This window comes from Trachypithecus francoisi, unplaced genomic scaffold (genome assembly GCF_009764315.1).
Source record: "Trachypithecus francoisi isolate TF-2019V2 unplaced genomic scaffold, Tfra_2.0 Lachesis_group18, whole genome shotgun sequence".
NCBI lineage: Eukaryota > Metazoa > Chordata > Mammalia > Primates > Cercopithecidae > Trachypithecus > Trachypithecus francoisi.
Window position 1 is genome coordinate 44,521,491 of NW_022681463.1, and position 23,578 is coordinate 44,545,068.

The window sequence follows — 23,578 nt, forward strand, 5'->3', positions numbered from 1 at the left end:
ATATGCAAAACATCAACCTAGGAAATACAACCATGTCTGTTTTGCAGCTTTCAATAAATGCTTTCCCATATTCACCTGCAGTATCAGCAGTGAGGTTAAACCTACCGGATCATGGAAATGACAGAAAGGTCAATTAAGTGAATCTTTTCAGCATAAGCTATGCCAGTTCTTGCATAAACACTGATAACTTATGACTTTAAGAAACAAGCAGATGTGAATGCAGCCCAAAACATTTGAAAGTTAAATCAGCGTGTGTGCATGTGTGTGCGGACGCTTGTGTGTTTAATGCTTGGTGCCATTCCGTTTTTTTCCAAGAAATTTCAGATTGTCCAAGGAACAAAACCTCTGTACACAGATACCCGAGTACTCAAGTTTTGTCTCCTCAGATGAGTTTGCTAAGATATTGATGACTTTGCTGTCAAGGCCAAGATTGGAAATATTAATAGATAGCTTGATCTTAGAGTTTCTGAATATAGAAATTTTTGAAATACAGGTACAGAATAGCCTGAAACTAAAGATTCTTTTTTGAGCATAAGAATAGAAAATATGGTTTCCTCCTAAAAATACAGTTTCTTCAGGGAATTGGGATTCCTGATATTCTTGAGCTGTTATCCTTGCATGGTTTTCTCATATAACTTCTTGACCTCCCTCTGGTTAAGTCTTTCCCAAAATTCAGTGCCCATTTCTTGCCGTGGTGGTTTTCTTTTTTTTTTCTTTTTTCTTTCCCCTTCAATTCACATCATCTAGACATAATCTCTTCTTTTTTTCTAAATAAGCACCAGGTGCCATTTGAATCAGTCTTTTGGCATATAACCTATTGAGATTATAATTGCATGCATTTTAAAAATTTTATTCCTAGAGCTTCCTCTTAACTCAAGATAATGTCTGTGAAATTGCCTTGTAATCAATAGAGTGGTTTTCCAATAGAAGATATTTTTAGTTTTACTATCATGGATGTGGTATAACCCTGAGACAGGCAGAGACTATATCCTTCTCATTTTTGCAGTCTGTGTTCCTGCAGCTTTTGCTTTGCCTTATCTCATTCACATAATCTTTCGGTAAATATTAATAAGTACTTACTATGTGTTAGGTAGCTGAGACTAGATTTTCTATTTCCTCCTCTAAGGAGTGGTTCCCAACTTTTGTGAGCATCTCAAAAGAGAACTATTCAAAAGTTAAGAATCACTGATATAGGAGATAGTTGTCTATAATAAAGTGTGGAATGAATATGCATTAAATTAGGCAACACTGTGAGTTTGGTGTATTTTTGTAGCAAACCTCCAGCATTCTGCCAAGCACACTTACAATGATTTCCTTCCTACATAAATTTTTTTTCTTTTATTCACCCAAACTCAAAATTCAGAGTTCTAATGCTGCTTGAAGTATATCCAAGAAGCCTCATAAGTGGTTTTATGTTATTCACAGTCTATTTCTGTAAAACTTGTACTGTGTGTGTGTGTGTGTGTGTGTGTGTGTGTGTGTGTGAGAGAGAGAGAGAGAGTCAACACATATTTCCTCTAGGTCCTGTCACCTGAAGAAAAATTGATAAACCAGTTCATATTCTTTGCCCTTTCTCAAATTATTTCCATCAAAGTCAATTTTAACTGTTCACCAAACTAACTCAGAGTTAGTCCATATAAGGACACTGATGTGTACAGTAGTAATTCTTTTATCAACATTATGCATCTTCATCAAAGCCTTATCAGAGAGACATAACATAGAAACTACAGGCTTAGGGCTGGGCGCGGTGGTTCACACCTGCAATCCCATTACTTTGGGAGGCCTAGGCGGGCGGATAACCTGAGGTGGGGAGTTCTAGACCAGCATGACCAACACCGAGAAACCCCGTCTCTACTAAAAAATAAAAAATTAGCTGGGTATGCTGGCCCATACCTGTAACCCCAGCTACTCGGGAGGCTGAGGCATGAGAATCTCCTGAACCCGGGATGTAGAGGTTGCCGTGAGCCAAGATCGAGCCATTGCACTCCAGCCTGGGCAACAAGAGCAAAACTGTCTCAAAAAAAAGAGAAACCACAGGCTTATGGTACAAGAACAGAATTTCCTCCATGGCACGTTGAAGCCAAGTTTCCAAAATGAAATTTATAAAATTTGTAATTGATTGGATTTTTGTTAATTATTCATGCATTCATACTTTATATTAATATAGTATTTTATATTTTACAAAGCACTTTCACAGGAATAATCTAATTGGATTTAAACAATAATCCTTTGAATTGGTAATCACCATTTTAATAAATAAATGAAATGAGTCTCAAATAAGAGACAGGTTCTTTGCTCTAAAATTTGCTAGTAGTTGGTAAAGCCAGGACTTGAACTCATACTTTCTGAATCAAGTCTGGTTTGCTTTTCATTTTACCATAGCTGTATCATGTCTTGCACTTTGGTGTCAATTTTATAAAAATTTCTGGAGTAACTTTAAATCCAGAATTTGAAGAATGAGCATTAAATTAAATATAGGAAATAAGTTTTATTCCCGAGTACCCCTAGATATTTTATATGCATCAGCATAGATACATAAAAGTCATTTTGATAAATTTTAATGTGGTATTTCATAATTCCTTATTTTCTGAGAAGATGGAAGTAGAAAGAAAAAAACATTTAACTGATAATTTTTTCTCCTTTTTTTTTTTTTTTTTTTTTGAGACAGAGTCTTGCTCTGTCGCCCAGGCTGGAGTGCAGTGGCCGGATCTCAGCTCACTGCAAGCTCCGCCTCCTGGGTTTACGCCATTCTCCTGCCTCAGCCTCCCGAGTAGCTGCGACTACAGGCGCCCGCCACCTCGCCTGGCTAGATTTTTGTATTTTTTAGTAGAGACGGGGTTTCTCCATGTTAGCCAGGATGGTCTCGATCTCCTGCCCTCGTGATCAGCCAGTCTCGGCCTCCCAAAGTGCTGGGATTTTCTCCTTCTTTTTATTTGTACATATTCTTGTGGTACAAGTGTAATTTTATCGTATGGATAGACTGCATAGTGGTGAAGTCAGGGTTTGGGGTGCTCATTACCTGAAAAGCCTACATTGTACTCGTTAAATAATTTCTCCTCATGAACTTCCCCCATTCCCACACCCTTCTGAGTCTGTCAGTCTACACTCTATGTCCTTGTACACATTATTTAGCTCCCACTTATAAATGAGAACATGAAGTATTCATCTTTCTATAACCGACTTGTTTTAAGATAACGGCCTGCAGATCCAGTCATATTGCTGCAAAAGACATAATTTCATTCTTATTTATGGCTGAATAGCATTCCATTTTGTGTATATACATACACACATACACTATGTATGTGTTGCATATATATATATATAGTGTGTGTGTGTGTATATATATACTATTTTTTTTTGTTTTGGAGACAAAGTGTTGCTCTGTCACCCAGACTGGAGTGCAGTGGTGCCATCTCTGCTCACTGTAACCTCTGCCCCCTAGGTTCAAGCCAATCTTGTGCTGTGCCTCAGCCCCCCGAATAGCTGGGATTACGGACGCATGCTACCATGTCAAGCTAATTTTTGTATTTTAGTAGAGATGGGGCTTCCCCATGTGGGCTAGGCTGGTCTCTAACTCCTGGCCTCAAGTGATCCACCTGCCTGGACCTCCCAAAGTGCTGGGATTTCAAGTGTGAGCCACTGCGCCCTGCCTGTATCACATTTTTTTAATCCAGTCATCCCTTGATGGACACTTAGGTGGATTTTATATTTTTGCCACTGTGAATAGTGCTGTAATAAACATAAAAGTAAGTGCAAACATCTTTTTGATATAATGATTTATTTCCTTTTGGGCAGGTACCCAGTAGTGGGATTGCTGGGTCGAATAGCAGTTTTCTTTTTAGTTCTTTGAGAAATCTGCATGTTTTCCATAGAGGTTGTACTAATTTACATTCCCACCATAGTGTATAAATATTCCCTTTCCTTTACACCCTCACCAATATCTGTAATTTTTTCTTTCTGTAACCTAAGATTACATGCTAAGGTCATATTGTTTAAATGTATTATTTAGTATCTACTGCTAAATTAAGCCAAGAGTGCCTCGAGTGAGAATGAATCAGTATTGAGGTTACGATTGAGCTCAATTTAAACAACTGTATCTTATGTCTGGAAATAATTTTCAAAAATGTTTAGGCACCAGCCCTTAATCTGTAGAGTATTTATACTTCCACTTCAATTTAATATGTTTAATGAGTTTGCCAAAACACTTATCAATGTATCTTTCTGTATATTTGTGATGGAAATTTATTAACATAATAAAATTTTGTATTTTTATACGTAATTACTTACTTCTGTATGGAAACTATTTTATTCTCTAGAATTTTGCTAAAATCTTCTTCACTTTGCCAGTATGGAAATATAGTTTTCATGGAAACTCCCAGATCTGTTTTAAACATTAAATATGGAGATATTTTCCATTTTAATAATACTATCTACTTCAAATCAAAATGAATAGTTGTGAATCTCTTTGTAATGTGTGCTTTTCTAGAAGTGATTGAGTGTTTTTCTATTTGGAATTTGTGATATAATAAAAGACATTAGAGACCAAAACACACAGACACACATTAACTTGAAAGAGAATATATAATTCAAACCCAAAGGGATTAGTTATGAAAATAACAACTGAGTTAGATTTTATTAACAGGAAAGAAAACATTTTAAAAGTAGAGGCCCATTATTTTTTTAAACAACATTGTTCCTTAGGATATCCTGCTAAATTGTTATGTGTGATAAGATTGGAGAGAAAAATACTTTGTCTTACAGAAGCATCAATCTTACTGATAGTTATTGATAAGTGACTTAATTTTTAAACATTTTCTTCTCTTCCATTTCTGGTTTCTCATTTTGTTTTCTATTATTCTAATTGACTGTATGTTGTTATAATTATCAATATATTTATTATATAATTATTAAGATGTTAATAGGTAGTTTTTCTGGTCAAGATTATAATATGTGCTGCTCTATTTTTCTTTAGAAAACCACTGTAGTTTCAAATAACTGAATTAAAACACACATAATTCTCAACTTACAATGGCATTACATCCTGATAAAACCCATTGTAATTTGAAAATATTGTAAATTAAAAATGCATTTAGCACACCTAACCTACCAAACGTCATTGCTTAGCCTACCCTACCTGAAATGTGCTCACTTACATTAACCCACAGATAGGCAACATCACCTAACACAAAACTTATTTTATAATAAAGTGTTAAATATCTCACATATTGTTAACCCAGGGGGAAAAAAAAGTCAAAATTCAAAACTCAAAGTATCAAAACTGCAATGGTTTTATGCCATTGTAAAACAGAAAATTGCAAAGATTTCATACTATTGTAAAATTGAAAATTGCAATGTTTTCATACCATTGCATATTGCTAACCCAGGAAAAAAAATAAAAATTCAAAGTATCAAAATTGTAATGGTTTTATATTACTGTAAAATTGAAATTGCAATGGTTTCATTCCACTAACAACTTATCTAAAGAACTAGCATAACTGCTAGACCCTACCCATGTGTAGTCCTCTAAAATATAGTAGTATTCTAGTTACTGCATCTTTTGAAAGTGCTTAATTTTTTTCCTAGGAAGATGCACCCTTTGCTGCATCTGATTTGCCATCAAAGATATTGAAAGTGCTGTCTTATAGTTGACTGAGCTATGATCTAATTTAATAAAAGGAAACAAAATAATTTAAGAATCCTATAAAGTAGAGACTGTAAACCTAAGCAATTCATAACTTGCTCTGAAATTGTATTTATATGACTAATTCTTTTTCAGATATTATATAGATATTCATGTCTTTGAAATTAATAATTTTAAAACTGTTAACATTTCTAACTCCAAACTGATACATTGTTACTCTTCAATCATAATAGTTGAGAAGCCCATTTAAATCTTTTTTTTTTTTTTTTTTTTGAGACGGAGTTTCGCTGTGTCGCCCAGGCTGGAGTGCAGTGGCGGGATCTCGGCTCACTGCAAGCTCCGCCTCCCGGGTTCCCGCCATTCTCCCGCCTCAGCCTCCGAGTAGCTGGGACTACAGGCGTCCGCCACCTCGCCCGGCTAGTTTTTTGTATTTCTAGTAGAGACGGGGTTTCACCGTGTTAGCCAGGATGGTCTCGATCTCCTGACCTCGTGATCCACCCACCTCGGCCTCCCAAGTGCTGGGATTACAGGCTTGAGCCACCGTGCCCGGCCTAAATCATTTTTTATTAATTGTTATAAACAGTATTAGAGAATGTGGAATTTTAGATTTATGTGGTCCTACATTTGTCTCATTTAACCAATTTTTTTTGTAAATGGGGAAATTAAATAGAAAGAAGTTGTTCCACATCCACAGCAGCTAATACTACCTGAGCATTAAGTTATTTTTGTCATATTTGCCAGAGTATTCAAAAAAATTGCATACTGTTTTAGTTATCCATAACTGTGCAATAAGTTATACCAAAACTTAGTGGCTTAAACCAACAAACATTTATGATCCTACAGTTTCTGTGGATCAAGAATCTAGGTACAGCTTCCCGGGTGCTTCTGGTTTAAGGTCTCATGGGACTGCAATCAACCTGTTAGCCAGGGCTGCAGCCATAAATGCTTTAACTGGGTAGGGAGAATCTACTTTCAAGCGAACTCGTGAGGTTGGCCCTCAGTCCCTGGTCACGTGTACGTCTCCACAGGACTGTCTCATGTCATGACAACTGGTTTGACCCATGGCATCAATGCAAAAGAAAGGGAGGGAGAGAAATGGAAGTTAGACATTTTATAACCAAATCTCTGTCTCTGAAGTGATATCTCATATTTGTTGTATTCTTTTTGTTAGGTCAAGAGAAAAGGGCCAGACGGGGTGTGACTAGCAGGATAAGAAATCATCACAGACCTTCTCAGAGGCCACTTTGTGCCTACTACATGCCCGTAAAAAAAACTCATTAAGAACATGTCACAAAAAAGTTAAAATATTTGTTATGTAACTACTGTAAAAAAATCTCAAAAATAATACAATTGGAATTTGGATTTTGATTAAATCATCACATTCTCCATAAGTTATTCTTGCTGATTTTTAACTGTGTTTATTTAAGAGTGTGTTCTTGTACTTAAGAAATATACACTGAAGTCTTAAGGCTTAACTGGGGAAGATGGTTCAAACATATGCACCCTCCCTCACATCAAACACACACACACACACACACACACACACACACACAGAGAGAGAGAAAGAGAGAGAGAGAGAGAGAACAAGAGAGGGACACAGGCAGAGAGAAAACTTAAAAAAAAAAAAAAATGTGACAAAATGTAAACAATTGGCGAACTGGAGTTTTATTACTTTTCCAGATCTGACTATAACAAATGACCTTAACCTTGGTGCCTGAAAACAACAGAAGTTTATTCTCTCACAGTTCTGAAGACTAGAAGTCCAAAATGAAGGTGTCAGCAGAAGTGAGCTCCTTCCAAGGGCCATTTTTTGTCTCTTTTAGCTTCTGGTGGTTGTCTCCATTCCTTGACTGTAGGTGAAACATTCTAATATCTGCATAGTTTTCACTGCCTTTTCTCTTCTCTGTGTCTTCTCTTTTGTCTCTTTCAAACTTTTCTCTGCTTTTGTCTTAAAAGACACTTGCCACTGGATTTGGGGTCCATCCTAAACCAAGATGATCTCCTCATCTCAAGATCTTAACTTAACTCTCTCTGTGAAAGCCCTTTTTTAAAGTAAAATAACATTACTTGTCATTATGTGTCAGGAAGTATGCATAAACATATATTTTGTGGTCAGCCATTCACACATTACAGGAGTATGAAGGAATTCCTTGTACAATTCATGTAACTTTTCCGTGAGTATACAATTATTTTAAAGTAAAATACTTTTTAAGAAAACAAAAAAACAAGAAATTACATTGTCAAATGCTATACTAATCCCAAAACCATGACATCTAACTAGCCAACTTTCTCTTAAAAATAAGCCTAAAAATATATACAGATATATCAAGGTATTTTTTGAACTTGTATTTCATCATCATTCACTCTTTGAAGGCAGTGGAGATTATGTGATGTCAAAACTCTCTTCTTCATTGACCTCTCAAACTTTTGCTTTAATCTTCTTAGAACATTTAGGAAATCAAAGGTCACTTTTATTTCAAAAGCTGGAACTATGGTCCCAATATTACAATCTTTGTAGGAAGAGCTAAACGAAATCTTCTATGATGCTAATTGCCACAAGATGACAACTTTATCTCAGATAACAGGGTCACGAGACACAAAGGTATTTTTTTTTTTTGATCTTCAATTAGTTTTCTTTTCAAAATTGTGTGTATTGACTTTAAGAAGCATTTTTTTCATTTCTTAAGCATTCTACCCCAGATTTGCTAATTTCTTATGTACATATTGAGTTAATGTATCCTTATGTAGTATCTTCACTATGTAAAATGATAAATGAAGGAATCCAATTAGATAAGTTTGTAACAAATAGTAGCCTATTCTCATATAGCTGGAACCACGAGGTCCAAGATGAGCATTCCGTTAAAACAGCTGCAGGAAAAAAATATGCTTAAAGGCATGCACACACACATGTACATATATATACGGAATTTTAATGCTATGTTTGGATAAATGGAATATCTAAAGAAATAATGAGGGAAGGAAAACTGTATTACTGGCTATAGGGGTTAGCTATTTAACAATTGGAATCAGTCATTCTAGGCTACATGAGCCTCTTGAGGCTTTCCGGTTGTGTTTCTAGCATTTGATCTCCAGTATCCAGCACATTGTTTATGTTAAATAAATACTGGCTACATAAATTTATGCATCATGAGTGATTTAATGATTTAATCCACACAACAGCCAAATATAGTCAAGCATAAATGCACTGAAGTTAAATCAAATAATCATGGGGATGATGAAACTTATAGCCCAAATGTGTACACATACATATGATTCTTTATTTTCTTGGACAGTCTTTAATAATTGTGGAATCATAGATTCTAAAGCTGAAAGCAACCTCAGGTGGTCATCTGGTTCTATGCCTTTCTTCAAGAGACAAGCAATTATTATCCCCATGATCTATTAAGCCACATTTTCTTTAGCATGTGACAGCTAAGGTGATGATGATCGAAAAATATTGCTCTCCATTCTTAAACAATTTCACATGCACATATATGTTTAACAAGTGCCTTTCCAGAGCTATTATGAGAAAACACTAGCAGCCTTGGTTTGGAAGAGTAATTTATGATAGCTAGGTAAATGGCGTCCAAGATCACCTTGCTCACATTAGCCATGCAGCATCCCTGCCCCTTCACGGCCATCTTTCTTTAACCTTGGTGACAAGTGTGATTAAAAAGAAAAATAACATGAGTCCTACTCTAGTTTGCTCACTCTGTTTCTTATTCTAGTACTTGCTGCCTCAGATCATCTGTCTCAATAAGTTAACATAGGAGGGAGTAGAAGGAGAAACTGCGAAGTCGTGAGTGTGAGAGGAGTGCAGTCAATAGGAGGCCTTCTGGCCATTACTCCCCTCCCCACCTTTTGTTTCCTTTTGGTTTGTTAACTAGAAATGTGGCAAGGTGAGGGAGATGAATTTAACTTGTTCAGACATTAGTGAGGGACAGGGAAGTGTGGCGGCTTCTACAATATTTCCTTCCCAGAGAGACGTAATTGGAAAACGTGTTGTGTGGTTAGGTAGTGTAATGAAAAATAAAAGAATGATTGAGGAGAACAGTGGAATCAAATTATAAGCATAAGGCAAGTGTGCTGAAGTTTTTAGCCACTTGCAAAATTGAGAGATACTATCGGGACTGTGCAAATACATTGCTCTGATTAATTTTCCTGGGGTGAAATATGAAAATATTTATAAAACTGAGGATCCTGCCATGAATAAAATTTTCTCTGTGATTATGATAAACTAAAATAAGCCATAACTTGTATCTATCTTACGTGAAACTTTAAAAATGGTTAAATAATAAAAAAAACTAAATAAAAGGTTTTCACTGTGAGAGGCGAAAAGAATCTGTATTCATGTGTTACTCTAAATGGCTTAAAATTTTGAAGATTATTCAATAAATAAAGACTAGTTTATTTTGAAGGGATTTTTAAACTTTATTCCCTGAATATTGTTATAGAAGTAGCATTTTATTACTCTTCCTTTATACTTTTTTTTTTTAATGTATGGAAGCTGTAATTTTTCAATATGAAGGTAAACGGTCTTCAAGTTCAAAAAAATTAGTTCTTTAATTTTAATGATAATGATTAATTCAGTTATAATTTAGAAATACATATTTGGATTCTAGTTTTTCTTTTTAGGTGTAAAATGAAAGATTTTAACTTTGCATTCTTTTGTAAATTCCTTAAGAATAAATTTGAACAAATCATTGATATAAAGGAAGGGTTAATGGAGAAGGACGCTTCCTAATATACAAAGCCCCTCTCTTACATGGAGCTCTAGAAATATTCTATTGTCAATCCAAACAGACTAAAATGAGATAATTGGGAAGGTGCCCATAAAGTCAGCCTGAATATATTATCACAACTATATATGAGATAATATTTGTTTTAAAAAGATTCTATGGCACTGTAAACTCAGTCTCATTAGAGACTGCATTTAAAAGGCTTATAAAGTTACTCATTAATGTTATCTTGTTGTATCTCCACAGCTTTTTCATTAAAGAAAATTCAGCAGAAAGCATTTTCTCCTGATAGCAGGAACCAATTTGCAATAAATGTTCTGGAAACCACTAGGGAAGCCATTACTGACGTCTAATAAAAACAGACAAGCGTAACTTGTTCTATATTTTTGTTTCAATCACATACAGATGAGACCCCGCTTTCTACACCAACCGCAAGAGACAGCCTTGACAAACTCTCTCTAACTGGGCATGGACAACCACTGCCTCCGGGTTTTCCATCTCCTTTTCTGTTTCCTGATGGACTGTCTTCCATCGAGACCCTTCTGACTAACATACAGGTAGGCGTTTGTAGAACCTGGAAGAAAGACATATGGAACACCCATTTGTAGATTTTTTTTCCAAAATTTATACTGTTCCTACTTAATCCATTCATTAGACTGACTGAAACACAATATTACACTCTTCAAGCAACTAATATTTTAAACCTGTTACACTAATCAAATTGACTTAGAAATACTCATATATATTTATATTTATATATATATATGTATATTAAGCTGTAATAAAAACTCTGATGAAAATGGCATAGGTCTTTAAAATTCATTCCATCTAAAATGCTCTCTTTATTACCAACTAATGGGAGGAATTTAACTGTTTAAGTTTGTCTGATTTTACTAAACAACAGCACACTAGTTCTAATAAATATTTAGTTATTTTTAAACTTCTGGCCTTCTAGTGAGGAAATGATATGTTTAGTCATTTAAGATACGTCTAATTTAGAAGAATCCAAAAAAAAATGCCTCCTTTCATGAATAAGTTTGTTTCAGTTAATAGAATTTCTTCAAAGACTAGACTTCAAAAAGCCTTACCAAACTTTCCACGGATTTCCTATGTGGTCCTCAGGATGTATATTTTATGTACAGTACATTATGAATCAAAAATACTTACAGTTAACAATAACATAGAGTGTGGAGCCAAGATAATAAGAGTGTTTGGGATAGAAGAAAGCATAATTTTCTTGCCCACACATGAAGTGATCATGTGGACCCCAGATGGATATATTTGTCCTCTACTTCTCCATATTTGGGTAGCTAGTGAGTAGTAGGCACAAGTTGCTGATAGTGTGCTGGTAAGCTCCTTTTTAAAGAAAACTTTTTACTCTAACATTCCATCCTCAGTAATATTTTTCTGTACACATATCCTATCATATTAAAGTTTCCCCCAGTGGAAATGTAATTAATTTTATTTACCTCTCCAAGGACATAACAGAAGGCCTTTAATGTAACATATCTTCTCATCTATTAATATGGCATTTTTTAATACTAATGTAATTAGAGTCTCCAGAACTGTATTCCACTTTAAGGTTTTATAACGCAGTAAATGAAAATCATCAATCCAGCCTATACTAAATCATGGCAAAATAGTTGATTATATAAAACAAAAGACTTTTTTTTTCTAAATTTCACCCATATTATTGTTTTCTATAAGATAGTGCTTTTAATGAATTTCTCCTATGTTAAGGCAAATGTTTTCAGAAAATATCCCTTAACATTTCTGAATTTAAGTTCTGAAAAGTAAAGGAATAATTCATTTTCTTATGTATAAAACTCAATATGAAGGGAAGGAAAAGCTATTTGCATGTATTGTCATTAACTGAAAGCTCTTTAACCAGGTCAGTGAGGATTTAATTTCAATTTCATCAGAGAAAACGTTTCTGGGTTTCATCAGTGTAAAACAGCATGCTCATCTGGAGAGCAGGTTTGACACATGTACTCTTGCATTGTATATGACCACTACATTTCAAAGTCAAATCCTATCAGTTTGGAGTGTTCATCGACTCTCTACGGACCAGAAATACTCAGATTAGGAATGTCATCCACATCACCTCAAACTATAATTATTTCAGAAGGAAGGAAAGAAAGAACAAAAGAAAGAAAGAAAAGAAGGAAAAGAAAACTCCGGGTTTAAAATGTACAAATTTTAGAAAAATTATTCACTGTAGGTGGCTCTAGATTTAATATACTCTCCTTTTCCTACCATATGCTTTGAAGATACATTTTCATAAGAGTAGATAAAAGGACAATGATCAAGACAAACTAAATTATTTCTGTTCCCAAATTATAGGGATCTGGGACTGATAAAGTTAGAACACCCACAGTAAGAATGTTTTATTAAAAATAAATTAAGGGCCGAGTGCAGTGGCTCATGCCTGTAATCCCAGCACTTTGGGAAACCAAGGCAGGTGGATCACCTGAGATTAGGAGTTTGAGACCAGCCTGGCCAACATGATGAAACCCAGTCTCTACTAAAAAAAAAAAAAAAAAAATAGAAAAAATTAGCTAGGTGTGGTGGCGGGCACCTGTAATCCCAGTTACTTGGGAGGCTGAGGCAGGAGAATTGCTGGAACCTGGGAGGCAGAGGTTGCAGTGAGCTGAGATTGTGCCACCACACTCCAGCCTGGGCATCAAGAGTGAAACTCCATCTTAGATAGAAAGATAGATAGATAGATAGATGATAGATAGATAGATAGATAGATAGATAGATAGATAGATGGATAGATAGATAAATTAGGCTTGTCCATTTCAATCTTACTTATATGTATGTGTATATATAGATGCAGTTATATATTTATATATGTCTAATATGCATATGCCTATATTTATACATGCATGTACATATGTGCCCACAGGTAAAATAAAAATTTAAAATCTTACTGAATTTCATACACATATATATTATAAATATATATATATACACACACACATACATATACAAACACACACATACACACATTTATTGTCAGTAATGATTTCATATCATTTTACAAAGGCTTGCAGATGCTAACCCTTTTACTATTGTCACATTTACTGAGTTATGGTATTATCGTAGGAATGGTATGGAATGTTTAAACAGTCATGACCCCGGATTATTAGGTATACAGTATAAATGTGATTGCTGTCCAAATTCTAATATGGGTAATTACATTCTGTCTACCACAATTTCCTCTGCAGTTTCAATTATATATAATAGGGTTCTGTGCTTTCTGTGTCAAAATGGTAACATACTTTTTGTGTAGTAAGTTTAAAGCTCCATTTTTTTAAGATGTTACTTTTTATTAAAATTATGACCAAAAAACCCTGTAAAATAATGTGTTTCCATAAAGTGTTATTGTTCTAATAGTCAATAATTTATATGATATACTTTAATTTTAAAAGCCTGGAATTTAAAATTTGTAATGATTACTACAGATGTCCTTTCCATGACATCGTCATGAAAATTAAATTTTTGTCAGTTATTTCTTTGTGTTTTAAAAGAAGATCTATAGAAAAATACTATATATTATTATATAGATTATATATATTATATAGATTGTATATATTATATACATATATAGAAATTATATGTGAAGATTTTTAATTTAATTTTTATTTTAAAATTTAAATTTATAAAATGTACATACATATATATCAATTGGGCACCAGACTTTTGTTAACTATTTGAGCTATACTGCATTCCTGCATTTAAGCGTTTTAGAAATTAAAAGTTAGCTGGGCACAGTGGCTCATGCTTGTAATTCCAGTACTTTGGGACGCCTAGGTGGGCAGATCTCGAGGTCTAGAGATAGAGATCATCCTGGTTGACATGGTGAAAACATGTCTCTACTAAAAGTACAAAAATTAGCTGGGTGTAGTGGCACGTGCCTGTAGTCCTAGGCATTTGGGAGGCTGAGGCTAGAGAATGGCTTGAATCCGGGATGCGGAGGTTGCAAAGCCAAGATTGCACCACTGCACTCCAGCCTGGCGATAGAATGAGACTCCATCGCAAAAAAAAAAAAAAAAAAAAAAAAGAGAAAAGAAAAGTCATAATGAATAAAGAAATCTAAAGTAAAAAGAAAAAAAAAAGACCTATAAAAATCCTATGTTGATATACAAACATTTTATATTTAAATTTTATATTTAGAAATTTATTAAAGGTATATATGTAAATAATTGGGAACAAGAATTTTGTTAGTGCTTGAGCTATACTACTTTCTGACATTTGAGTGTTTTAAAAATTAAAAGTGATAATGGATACAGATATCTAGAGTAAAGAACAGTAACTTAGTTTAGTAAGGAATATGGATACAGTTCAGTTTTTGATTTTTAAAATTGCTTTTACTTTTTCTATATGGCATTTTTTTTTCCATTGTGGGCAATCTTTCATTATGGCTTCCTCTTTCAAACTTGTCCATGGAGAACAACCTGTGAGATTTTATGCAAGGAGACTAAAATTTTAGCGTCAATTAACTGGATATGACACCTTTGAACATGAGCTACCATTTGAACATGATCAAAGGATAATTCTGCTTACTCTTTTTTTCTTTTTCATTTGCTTGCTTTTCTTTTTTTTTTTTTTTTTTTTTTTTTTTAAGACAGAGTCTCCCTCTGTCACCCAGGCTGCAGTGCAATGGTACAATCTGGGCTTACTACAACCTCTGCATCTCAAGTGACTCTCCTGCCTCAGCCTCCCGAGTAGCTGGGAGTAGCCTCCCACCACCACACCTGGCTATTTTTTTTAAAAATGTCAGTTTCAACGTGTTGGCCAGGCTTGTCTCAAACTCCTGACCTTAAGTAATACACCCCACTCCCAAAGTGCTGGAGTTACAGGTGTGAGCCACCATGCCCGGCCCTACTCACTCTTTTTAATCTAGAACCCTTTAGCACATAGGGTTGTGAGCAAATTATTTACTTTATCTATCTTGTTACAAAAAGGATTTAAAAAGTGGCTTACAAATATTAAAATAAGAGTAAGTAAATAACTAAAAAGTGAAAATGTAAAGTTTGAGTAGAGAATATAAAATTTAGGAGTGAGGTTAGCATTGAAGATTTATTTGCCGTGAGGGGATATATGATTGGAGTTTGGTTCACTATAATCTATCTACATGGAAGAATTAAGCAAACAAGAAAGACCTAAAACATATGTTAAAAGTGCAATAGCTTCAACTTCACTGGGTGCTGTGACTCACACTTGTAATTCCAGCGGAGACCGAGGCGATGAGACCACTTGAGGCCAGAAGTTTGAGACCAGCCTGAGAAACATATGGAGACCCTGCCTCTATAAAAATACAAAAATTAGCTGGGCATGGTGGGGCATGCCCATAGTCCCAGCTATTAACACTTGTGAGGATGAGGCAGGAGGATGGTTTGATCCTGGGAGTTCGAGACTACAGTAAGCCATGATGGCGCCATTGCACTCCAACCTGGGTGACTGAGTGAGACCCTATCTTAAAAACACATACACACACAAGAAATGGCAGCTCCAGATTGATTCACTATAGCCTAATAAATGGACATAATCCAGCCATGGTATCTAGGAGGAATTATTCTCTACTTCTGTGTTTGTGGAAAGAAAATGAAAAAGAATTAAGTATAAGACTGAACTATAGTCATGCATCGCTTAACACTGGGGATACATTCTGAGAAATGAATCACTGGACAGTCTTGTAGTTGTGCAAACATCATAGATTGCAGTTATACAAACCTAGAGGGTATAGCCTAGTATATACCTAGCTATACAGCATACCCTATTGTTCCCAGGCTATGAACCTATATAGAAGATTACTGTATTGAATACTGTAGACAACTGTAGCACAATAGCAAGTATTTGTGTGTCTAAACATATAAAAGGTACAGTAAAAATATGATATTATAATCTTATGGGACCACCATCATGTATGCTTGTGGACCAGAAAATTGTTATGGAGGTAAAACTGTACTCTGATTATCCATCTTCAGTTCTTTACATTTCAATATCATGGCCAATAATTTTACTTTACTTTTTAATATATTTTAAAATAAAATAATAGTTTCCTTATTTACATTGTTAATACAAAATTTTAATTATAATTTAATTATAATAAACTTATAATTATAAAAATTATTGTATTTATAATAATTTTATTATACATTCATTTGTTATATTAATATATTATTACAGTATATATTTGTTATGTATTATATTAATTTATTATATAAATATAATATTTTAAATATTAAATTTAATCATAGTTTATTGATATATAATTTAATTATAATGCATAATTATATATAATACAATTAATTAGCAGGAGACTTTGCATAAACCCCAACAAAATAGACATTGACTTCAAAATATGGGGAGGCTTGTATCAAATATATTGGCCCTACATTATGTTTTTATTTTCAATGGTAATTATATATTATGAATCTTCTCTGCTTGTACCTGTCTTACATCGGCGTTGCAGGACAATAATAATAGCATTAAACTGAGTATGGTAGCATATTTTGTTACAAGAACTTCTCTGAAAATGTGTCAGTTGGGCCGGGCGCGGTGTCTCATGCTTGTAATCCCAGCACTTTGGGAGACTGAGGTGGGTGGATTGCCTGAGGTCAGGGGTTTGAAATCATCCTGGCCAACAGGATGAAAACTCTACTAAAAATTAAAAAAAAAAAAAAAATAAGCCGGGCATGGTGGTACATGCCTGTAATCCCAGTTACTTGGGAGGTTGAGGCAGGAGAATTGCTTGAACCTGGGAGGCAGAGGTTGCAGTGAGCTGAGATCGCGCCATTTGCACGCTAGACTGGGCAACAAGATCGAAACTCCTTCTAAAAAAAAAAAAAAAGTCAGTTGATACTGTACTATTGATTATGTGTTTGTTATTGATTATTTGTTTGTTTTTTGGTCTGCAAAAATTCCTGATTCCAAGGGACATTATCCTTTTTCTCCCTGAAAAGAGACCAGGGAAACATTAAAATAATAATAAAGAAGACTAAGTAGCTGGATAGTTCTGATCTAGGCATACTCTACTCAGTATTTGGGATTTTCAATCAGTCTCTTGAGTCTTCTGCACCTTGCTTTTCTCATCTTTAAAAGTATTTGGTTAGGATGGTGATTGCTAAAATCCTCTTCAACTAAAGTGTTTTAATTTCATTCGAAGCAACACATTATTGAGAACAAATTTTGTCACGTGAGTTTCAGTGACACTCCAGAAACCTAACTTATTTTCGGATTCTGAAATAAATTTATGTTAAATACAAACATACATCAAGTAAGCTTTTCCTCCAGGATCTAGCTAGGTTACTAAGAAATGTTTCTTAGCAATATTATTTGAAGTCCTCTTACATAGACAGATATTGTACTTTCGAAGCCATATCAACAGTAGAAACATTGCTAGATACAGTGTCCTTTAAAAAAAAACTACTCAATCTCTAAAAAAGATGAAAATAATTTACAAATTCGATTATTTTACAAAACAGTGACATTTATGTGTTATAACAACCATTATGCTTCACTCATAGAAAATAAATTTGGGGCCAATCAACTATTGTCTCTCACCGTTGCTATGGCATCAGCTTAAAATGTATTTCATTAGACTTGTCATTAACCAACTTCAATATCCTAAGAACCGTCCTCCCCTTGGAGAAAAAATCATGCTTTAAACCTTCTATCGTTTTCTGTGATACACATTTTTGCCACAGCGTTTTGTGGATATTGCATGTTCAAGTGAGATGCCGCATTTAATGTGACCGTTTGCATGTGATCGACCTGGAAATTTTACAGAAGTTACACAAATCTGAAAGTACTATTATCATTGATGACTACAATGGTGTCCTAAAGATTCGCAGATGTTGTGAACACTACTTTCTATTGCTTTTCCCAGCCCCCTGCTGCATTGAAATTTAATCGGTTTTCTGTATTTTTTGAAGCAGAGCTGTCACTGGCAGTAACATACTTTTGCATATGCATCAGTTTGGCTCTAGTACAGATTTTTGTTCACACTGGACTCCTACTGATATGCACTGATTCAAAGTCTAAAAATTACATTTAATTTTATATAGCTTATAAGTAGTCCCAGAGAGTGTTGGTTCCTAAAAGCTAATATTTTTCAGACATAATCAGCAGGAATAGGTAATGTATTAGCATTAGTCACATTAGCAGGAACTGTAACAAAAGGAAACAGTAAGCATAAATGCTCTCAGCAACTTCATTCTTTAGAACGAATATTAATATAAAATTACACAAATTAGAGTTGCCATTTAACATTATTCAACATGTTTATTCATAATGATTGTTTCATATTTAAATAACACCAAAATATTGTGTTTTGTCAGCCAAAGACAATAATAGTTTAATAGTAATTTATTTTAAACAGCTACTGATAATACAACCAATCAACACATTAAGTGGTGCCAACATTGGCATCTTGCTAAATAATCTCTAGACATTGCACAGAGAGTACATCTTTCAAAGATAAGTCAACAAGAGCAATCAGAGCAGAAAATTAGAATTTGGTATCTTAGAATTAAAATACAGCTAAAGTTTTAATTGGGGTGATCTAAAAGGGCACTTGATGTAATGATCTCTTTCATTTGTTACTAATTGTTTGTTCCTGATGAAGAAGAAGCCTACACAGGAATGTTGCTGAGTTGAGTTAAGATGGCAGTTTCCTTAGCAGCTATGTTTTACTGTTAAACAAAAAAGAGTGGGGAGGGGCAAACTGCCACAGAGAAATCTTTCTTCAGCTTGTTTCATATCACAAGAGTTATACCAGCAGATTCAGGGTCAGGTATGGCAAATATGGAATAATTTATATGTGGTCAAAAGAGAATAAAATTGGCTTACAGCGATGCTATAAACTATATTGGTAAACTGAAGTAAGACTATCTCTCTATTGTGCTAACAAGTCAAGCTGGAATAGAAATTCCTGATTCAAACTGCTCATAATATCTTGCAAAGGAGTCACATCCTAGAGTACATCTACAAATGACATCAACTTTCATCTCATTTTAACTTCAGTTGAAATTTCAGTGTCTGACACTCACAGACCAAGGCAAAATATCTTCTACTTCAAAAACTCATTTTGTATTGCTGAATTGAAGAGAAGTTTTAGCTCTAATTTTCACTAGTAACTGTTTCAGAGTATCTTAGGAGAGAAAACAGAGAATGCTTTTTATATGTTTAACATATTTCCATATCTGATTTTCAAGAACCTTAAAATACTGCTAATTTTTAAAAGCATACAGTATGTCAAAAAATATATAAATATATCCACGATTAGTTGTATGAATAAACTTTTCTTTCTCCATATGTTCTTTTAAATTATTACACTGCCTAATCATTTCCTAGAAGTTATCCTGAGTTTATTACAACCATCTTGAATGGCTTTTTAAAAAGTAATACACTACTAAACCAATTTTTAGATCCCTTAAATCTATTATGTATCTCAAGAAAAATATAGCAGTACTATAATTACTATTTGTGAAATTTTAAAATCTAGTATATAGTGGCACTTTCTGGGCCTGGGGGCATAGTTCTGAATGAGAGAACATGCGCCTGCCCTAGAGAGCTTACATTTTAATAGAGAACACATAACATAAGTCAGTAAACAAATAAATATATGTCAATACCACATAATGATACATTCTATGAAGAATTTTAGGGAGGGAGTAATAAGATACATTTGGAGACAGAGTAGTAAGAGAAGGCCTCTCTTGAATGGTGACTTTGAGTAAAGATGAAATGAAATGAGGGTGTGAGCCATGCAGAGATCTGGAGGAAAAGCATTCAGGAAGGGAACAGAAAGAACAAAGTCTGTGGGGGCAGAAGCAAATTGTTGCATTGAGGAACCAAAAGGAGATCACTGTGGCTATATACTCATGGTAGGGAGTGGAAGAATGAGCTCTGAGGAGAAAGGTGAGCACTGCCAGAATCCTGGAAGGTTGCATAAACCATGTCTGATCATTATTTGTGGAGGAGTTTCAGCCTAATCTCCTTCTCAGTTCTTACTTTTTAGACACGCTTATGTGCTGCCCTCATTTAGCTTTGGATCTAGATATTCTAATTAGAAGCAACTACACCTGCATGCCATAAATATTTGTCTTCCGAAAATAGTTTTACTAGACTTAGGAGTTTTGTGCTTTAGTTATAGTATTTGTCCTAGTGAGTGCAAAGTGAATGCACAAGAATTAGATCATTTGATCACTGAGTTCTTTGCTCTTAAAATGCTTTTAAGTAATGAATGAAATGTGCTTTGTATTAAAATATTACCATTCCGAATATCTTTTTTGTACAGGGGCTCTTGAAAGTTGCCATAGATAATGCCAGAGCTCAAGAGAAACAGGTCCAACTGGAAAAAACAGAGCTGAAGATGGATTTTTTAAGGGAAAGAGAACTAAGGGAAACACTTGAAAAGCAGTTGGCTATGGAACAAAAGAATAGAGGTATTTCCAAATTTCCAAATAAGTTTTATATTTACAGAAAATATCAAACATATTAATACTGTGATGATGATTTATTTTGAAATTGTAGGTTTTTTTTTTTTAATTTAACAGTAGCTAAAATTCAGAGCAGAATTTGAATCCTAGACTCATTGTATTTCTTAATCTCCAAAGTACATGTTTTCTCTTCTGTTCCTACCTCAGGAAATTGAAATACGTCCATTACATCATTAATGATATAACTTTTATTGATGGTTGAGTTTAAAAATTCATGTTCTTTAAGAGAAGAATAAACTCTAATGATAGCCATGAAGAAAAATTTTATGTTAATTCACAATTGCCCTTTGAAAAACTTGAGTTAAACTCATAAATCTAAAATAGAAAATACTGATTATTCAAGCAAAGCAGGTTTACTAAGATATTTATCAACTGAAATTGAAAATGGATGAATATCTGAACAAATGACTAAAGTTAAATGTTTGTATAATTTTCTTTCTGAAGGCCTCATTTTCATCCAACAAGGTCAAGTACACAGAGTAGAAACTGATATAAATTCTTATTGGATAAAATAATGTTATTATTGATCTGTGAATTGCTTCTTTTATCACACTGTACAGTGCATCTATAGATAATTTTGAAGGCCATTTATATTTGCATGTTTATTTTATGTATGAATTTGAAGATTATTTCGTCTATGATCAACTGCCTCTTTGCTTCAACTATGATTCTTTTAAGTATTCTAGAAGTGAAGTGGGGGCTTCTTTTCACTCATTTAATATATATCCAATATAAATGCTCCACATTATTTTCTTTTATATGTTTGACATGGTCGTTTAAAAATCGTTCTGTTTTGCTTTTAAACTAGCAGGATTTACCAGGTTGTTTTATTAGCTATTATGAAGCAACAGCAGCACAGTTCTAAATAATGTGGCTTCACATAGATTCAGGTATTTAAATAATCAAAACAAGGTAAACATTGATAATGGCTGTATTCCAAGTGAATAAGGAAGTTGGGTCAAAGAGCTCAATCTATGGAACCATCTTCCGTGAAGCAGCCATGTTTTTATTTTGCTCTTACTAAATTTTGTTTAGTCCTTTTTTACAGAATTTAAAGGCAGGCCCAGGGATTCCTAAAGTAACCATTTGGTTACTGGAGAGACCTTCAGAATTTTATTGGTTCAAACCTTTTGGGAGGATTTACATTCTGTTTTCTTTCATTAACCACTAGAGGGCAAAACATTCGCAGATCATACCGTAAAGTTCCCATTTAATTAATTATGAACAGTAAATTCAAGGCAATAACTATCAATACTTATCTATTATGAATGTGTCTATTGTAGCAGTGTATTACCCTGAAGAGAGAGAACATGGCGATCCCATTGGGTTCAATCACGTAGGAGGAAACTGTGAGCGGTCAGTGGAAAAGTGCAGGGTATTAAGACTTTAGAGCCACAAGAGCATGCAATACAAATAAATATTTCAGAAATTACTGTTTCTTTTCAAGGAGACTCATAAATAATCATCTTTGGAAAGGGAAACAGTAGGCAGGTAATTTTGTTAAGGTAAGCACATGATTTGCACACCATTAGATAAGGGAAATTAACATTTATTTAAAATCAGTTTCAATTACTTTTCGTATAACACCATAGCCAGTGTACATTTTGATACAAAGCAGGTTTTTAAAAATATATGGTACAGCAACAATATACCTGACATGTAAATGAGCTGCCATCTTAAAAATATTACTAATAATAAAAACAGGATTATGTGGAAATTAGAAGCAAAAACTAAAATACTTACTTGAACCATTATTATTTTATATTTTGATTAAATATTCTGCTTTAAAAGTGTTGCTGTTCTTTAATCTGTAGTAAGAAATCAAATAGTAAATATGGAATGATTAGTCTTCATGATTAAGAGAAGAATTTTCTCATACTGAGTCTGTCACACTGATGTCTACAATGTTTATCAACCATCAAAGATAATTTTAAAGAAAAATGCGTATTCCCATATGCTGAGTAGTTACCATATGTATACATGTATATGTAGTAAAAGTTAAAACAATTATCCTCCAGAAAGCATAGTTGATATACATTTTGTAAAGAACATTAGTTATTATTTATTGAGTATATATCATATACAAATATTTAAATTGTCCAGTTGGAGAAAAATGTTTCATAATCAACTTTTTGTATTATCTATTTCTTAAAATATAAAAGGCTCATCATTATTGTTACCAGTAGCATATTATTATTAGCAATGAGGTTTCATACTGCCTCAGATTTCTGCAAAGTGAAAGTAGAATAATTTTCTTAAAATATATCATAGTACTGTAAATTTGCTATGAGAAAAATATTCTCAGGGAATCATCACAACTTCATCCCAACAAAAACATTTCTGCTTATATATGTTAACAATAATTCAAAGTATTTTTTCTAATGTACAAAAAATATTGCATTTCCTAAAATTTTAAGAGATAAATTATTGAAAACTGAGTTGGTCTAACATTGCTTTCCAAAGCGTTTTTAGGGGAGATGCTCCATTTGCTGCTCAAAATTGATTCCCTATGAGGAAATAGGAAGGAGGCATGCTTATGAGGGTTTGCACTATCCAAGTGACTCTGCACTATAATGATTCAAGGACAGAGAACTAAGCCACAAAACTCATTTAATCAAGCTTCCTTTATCAGTGAATACAAACATTTACTAAAATTAGTTTCCTATTAAATTTATCTTTACATATGA

General features: G+C 33.9%; 1 protein-coding gene across 2 annotated transcripts in view; it reads left to right on the plus strand.

The window, feature by feature from the left end:
- Window positions 1-23,578, plus strand: part of DACH1 (dachshund family transcription factor 1) — a 440,276-nt gene that overhangs the window by 373,993 nt on the left and 42,705 nt on the right. For both annotated transcript variants that reach the window (XM_033177582.1, XM_033177583.1), the window contains 2 exons: window positions 10,786-10,937; window positions 20,690-20,837. In XM_033177582.1, coding sequence (XP_033033473.1) covers window positions 10,786-10,937; window positions 20,690-20,837 — 300 coding nt within the window. The remainder of the gene's footprint in view (window positions 1-10,785; window positions 10,938-20,689; window positions 20,838-23,578) is intronic.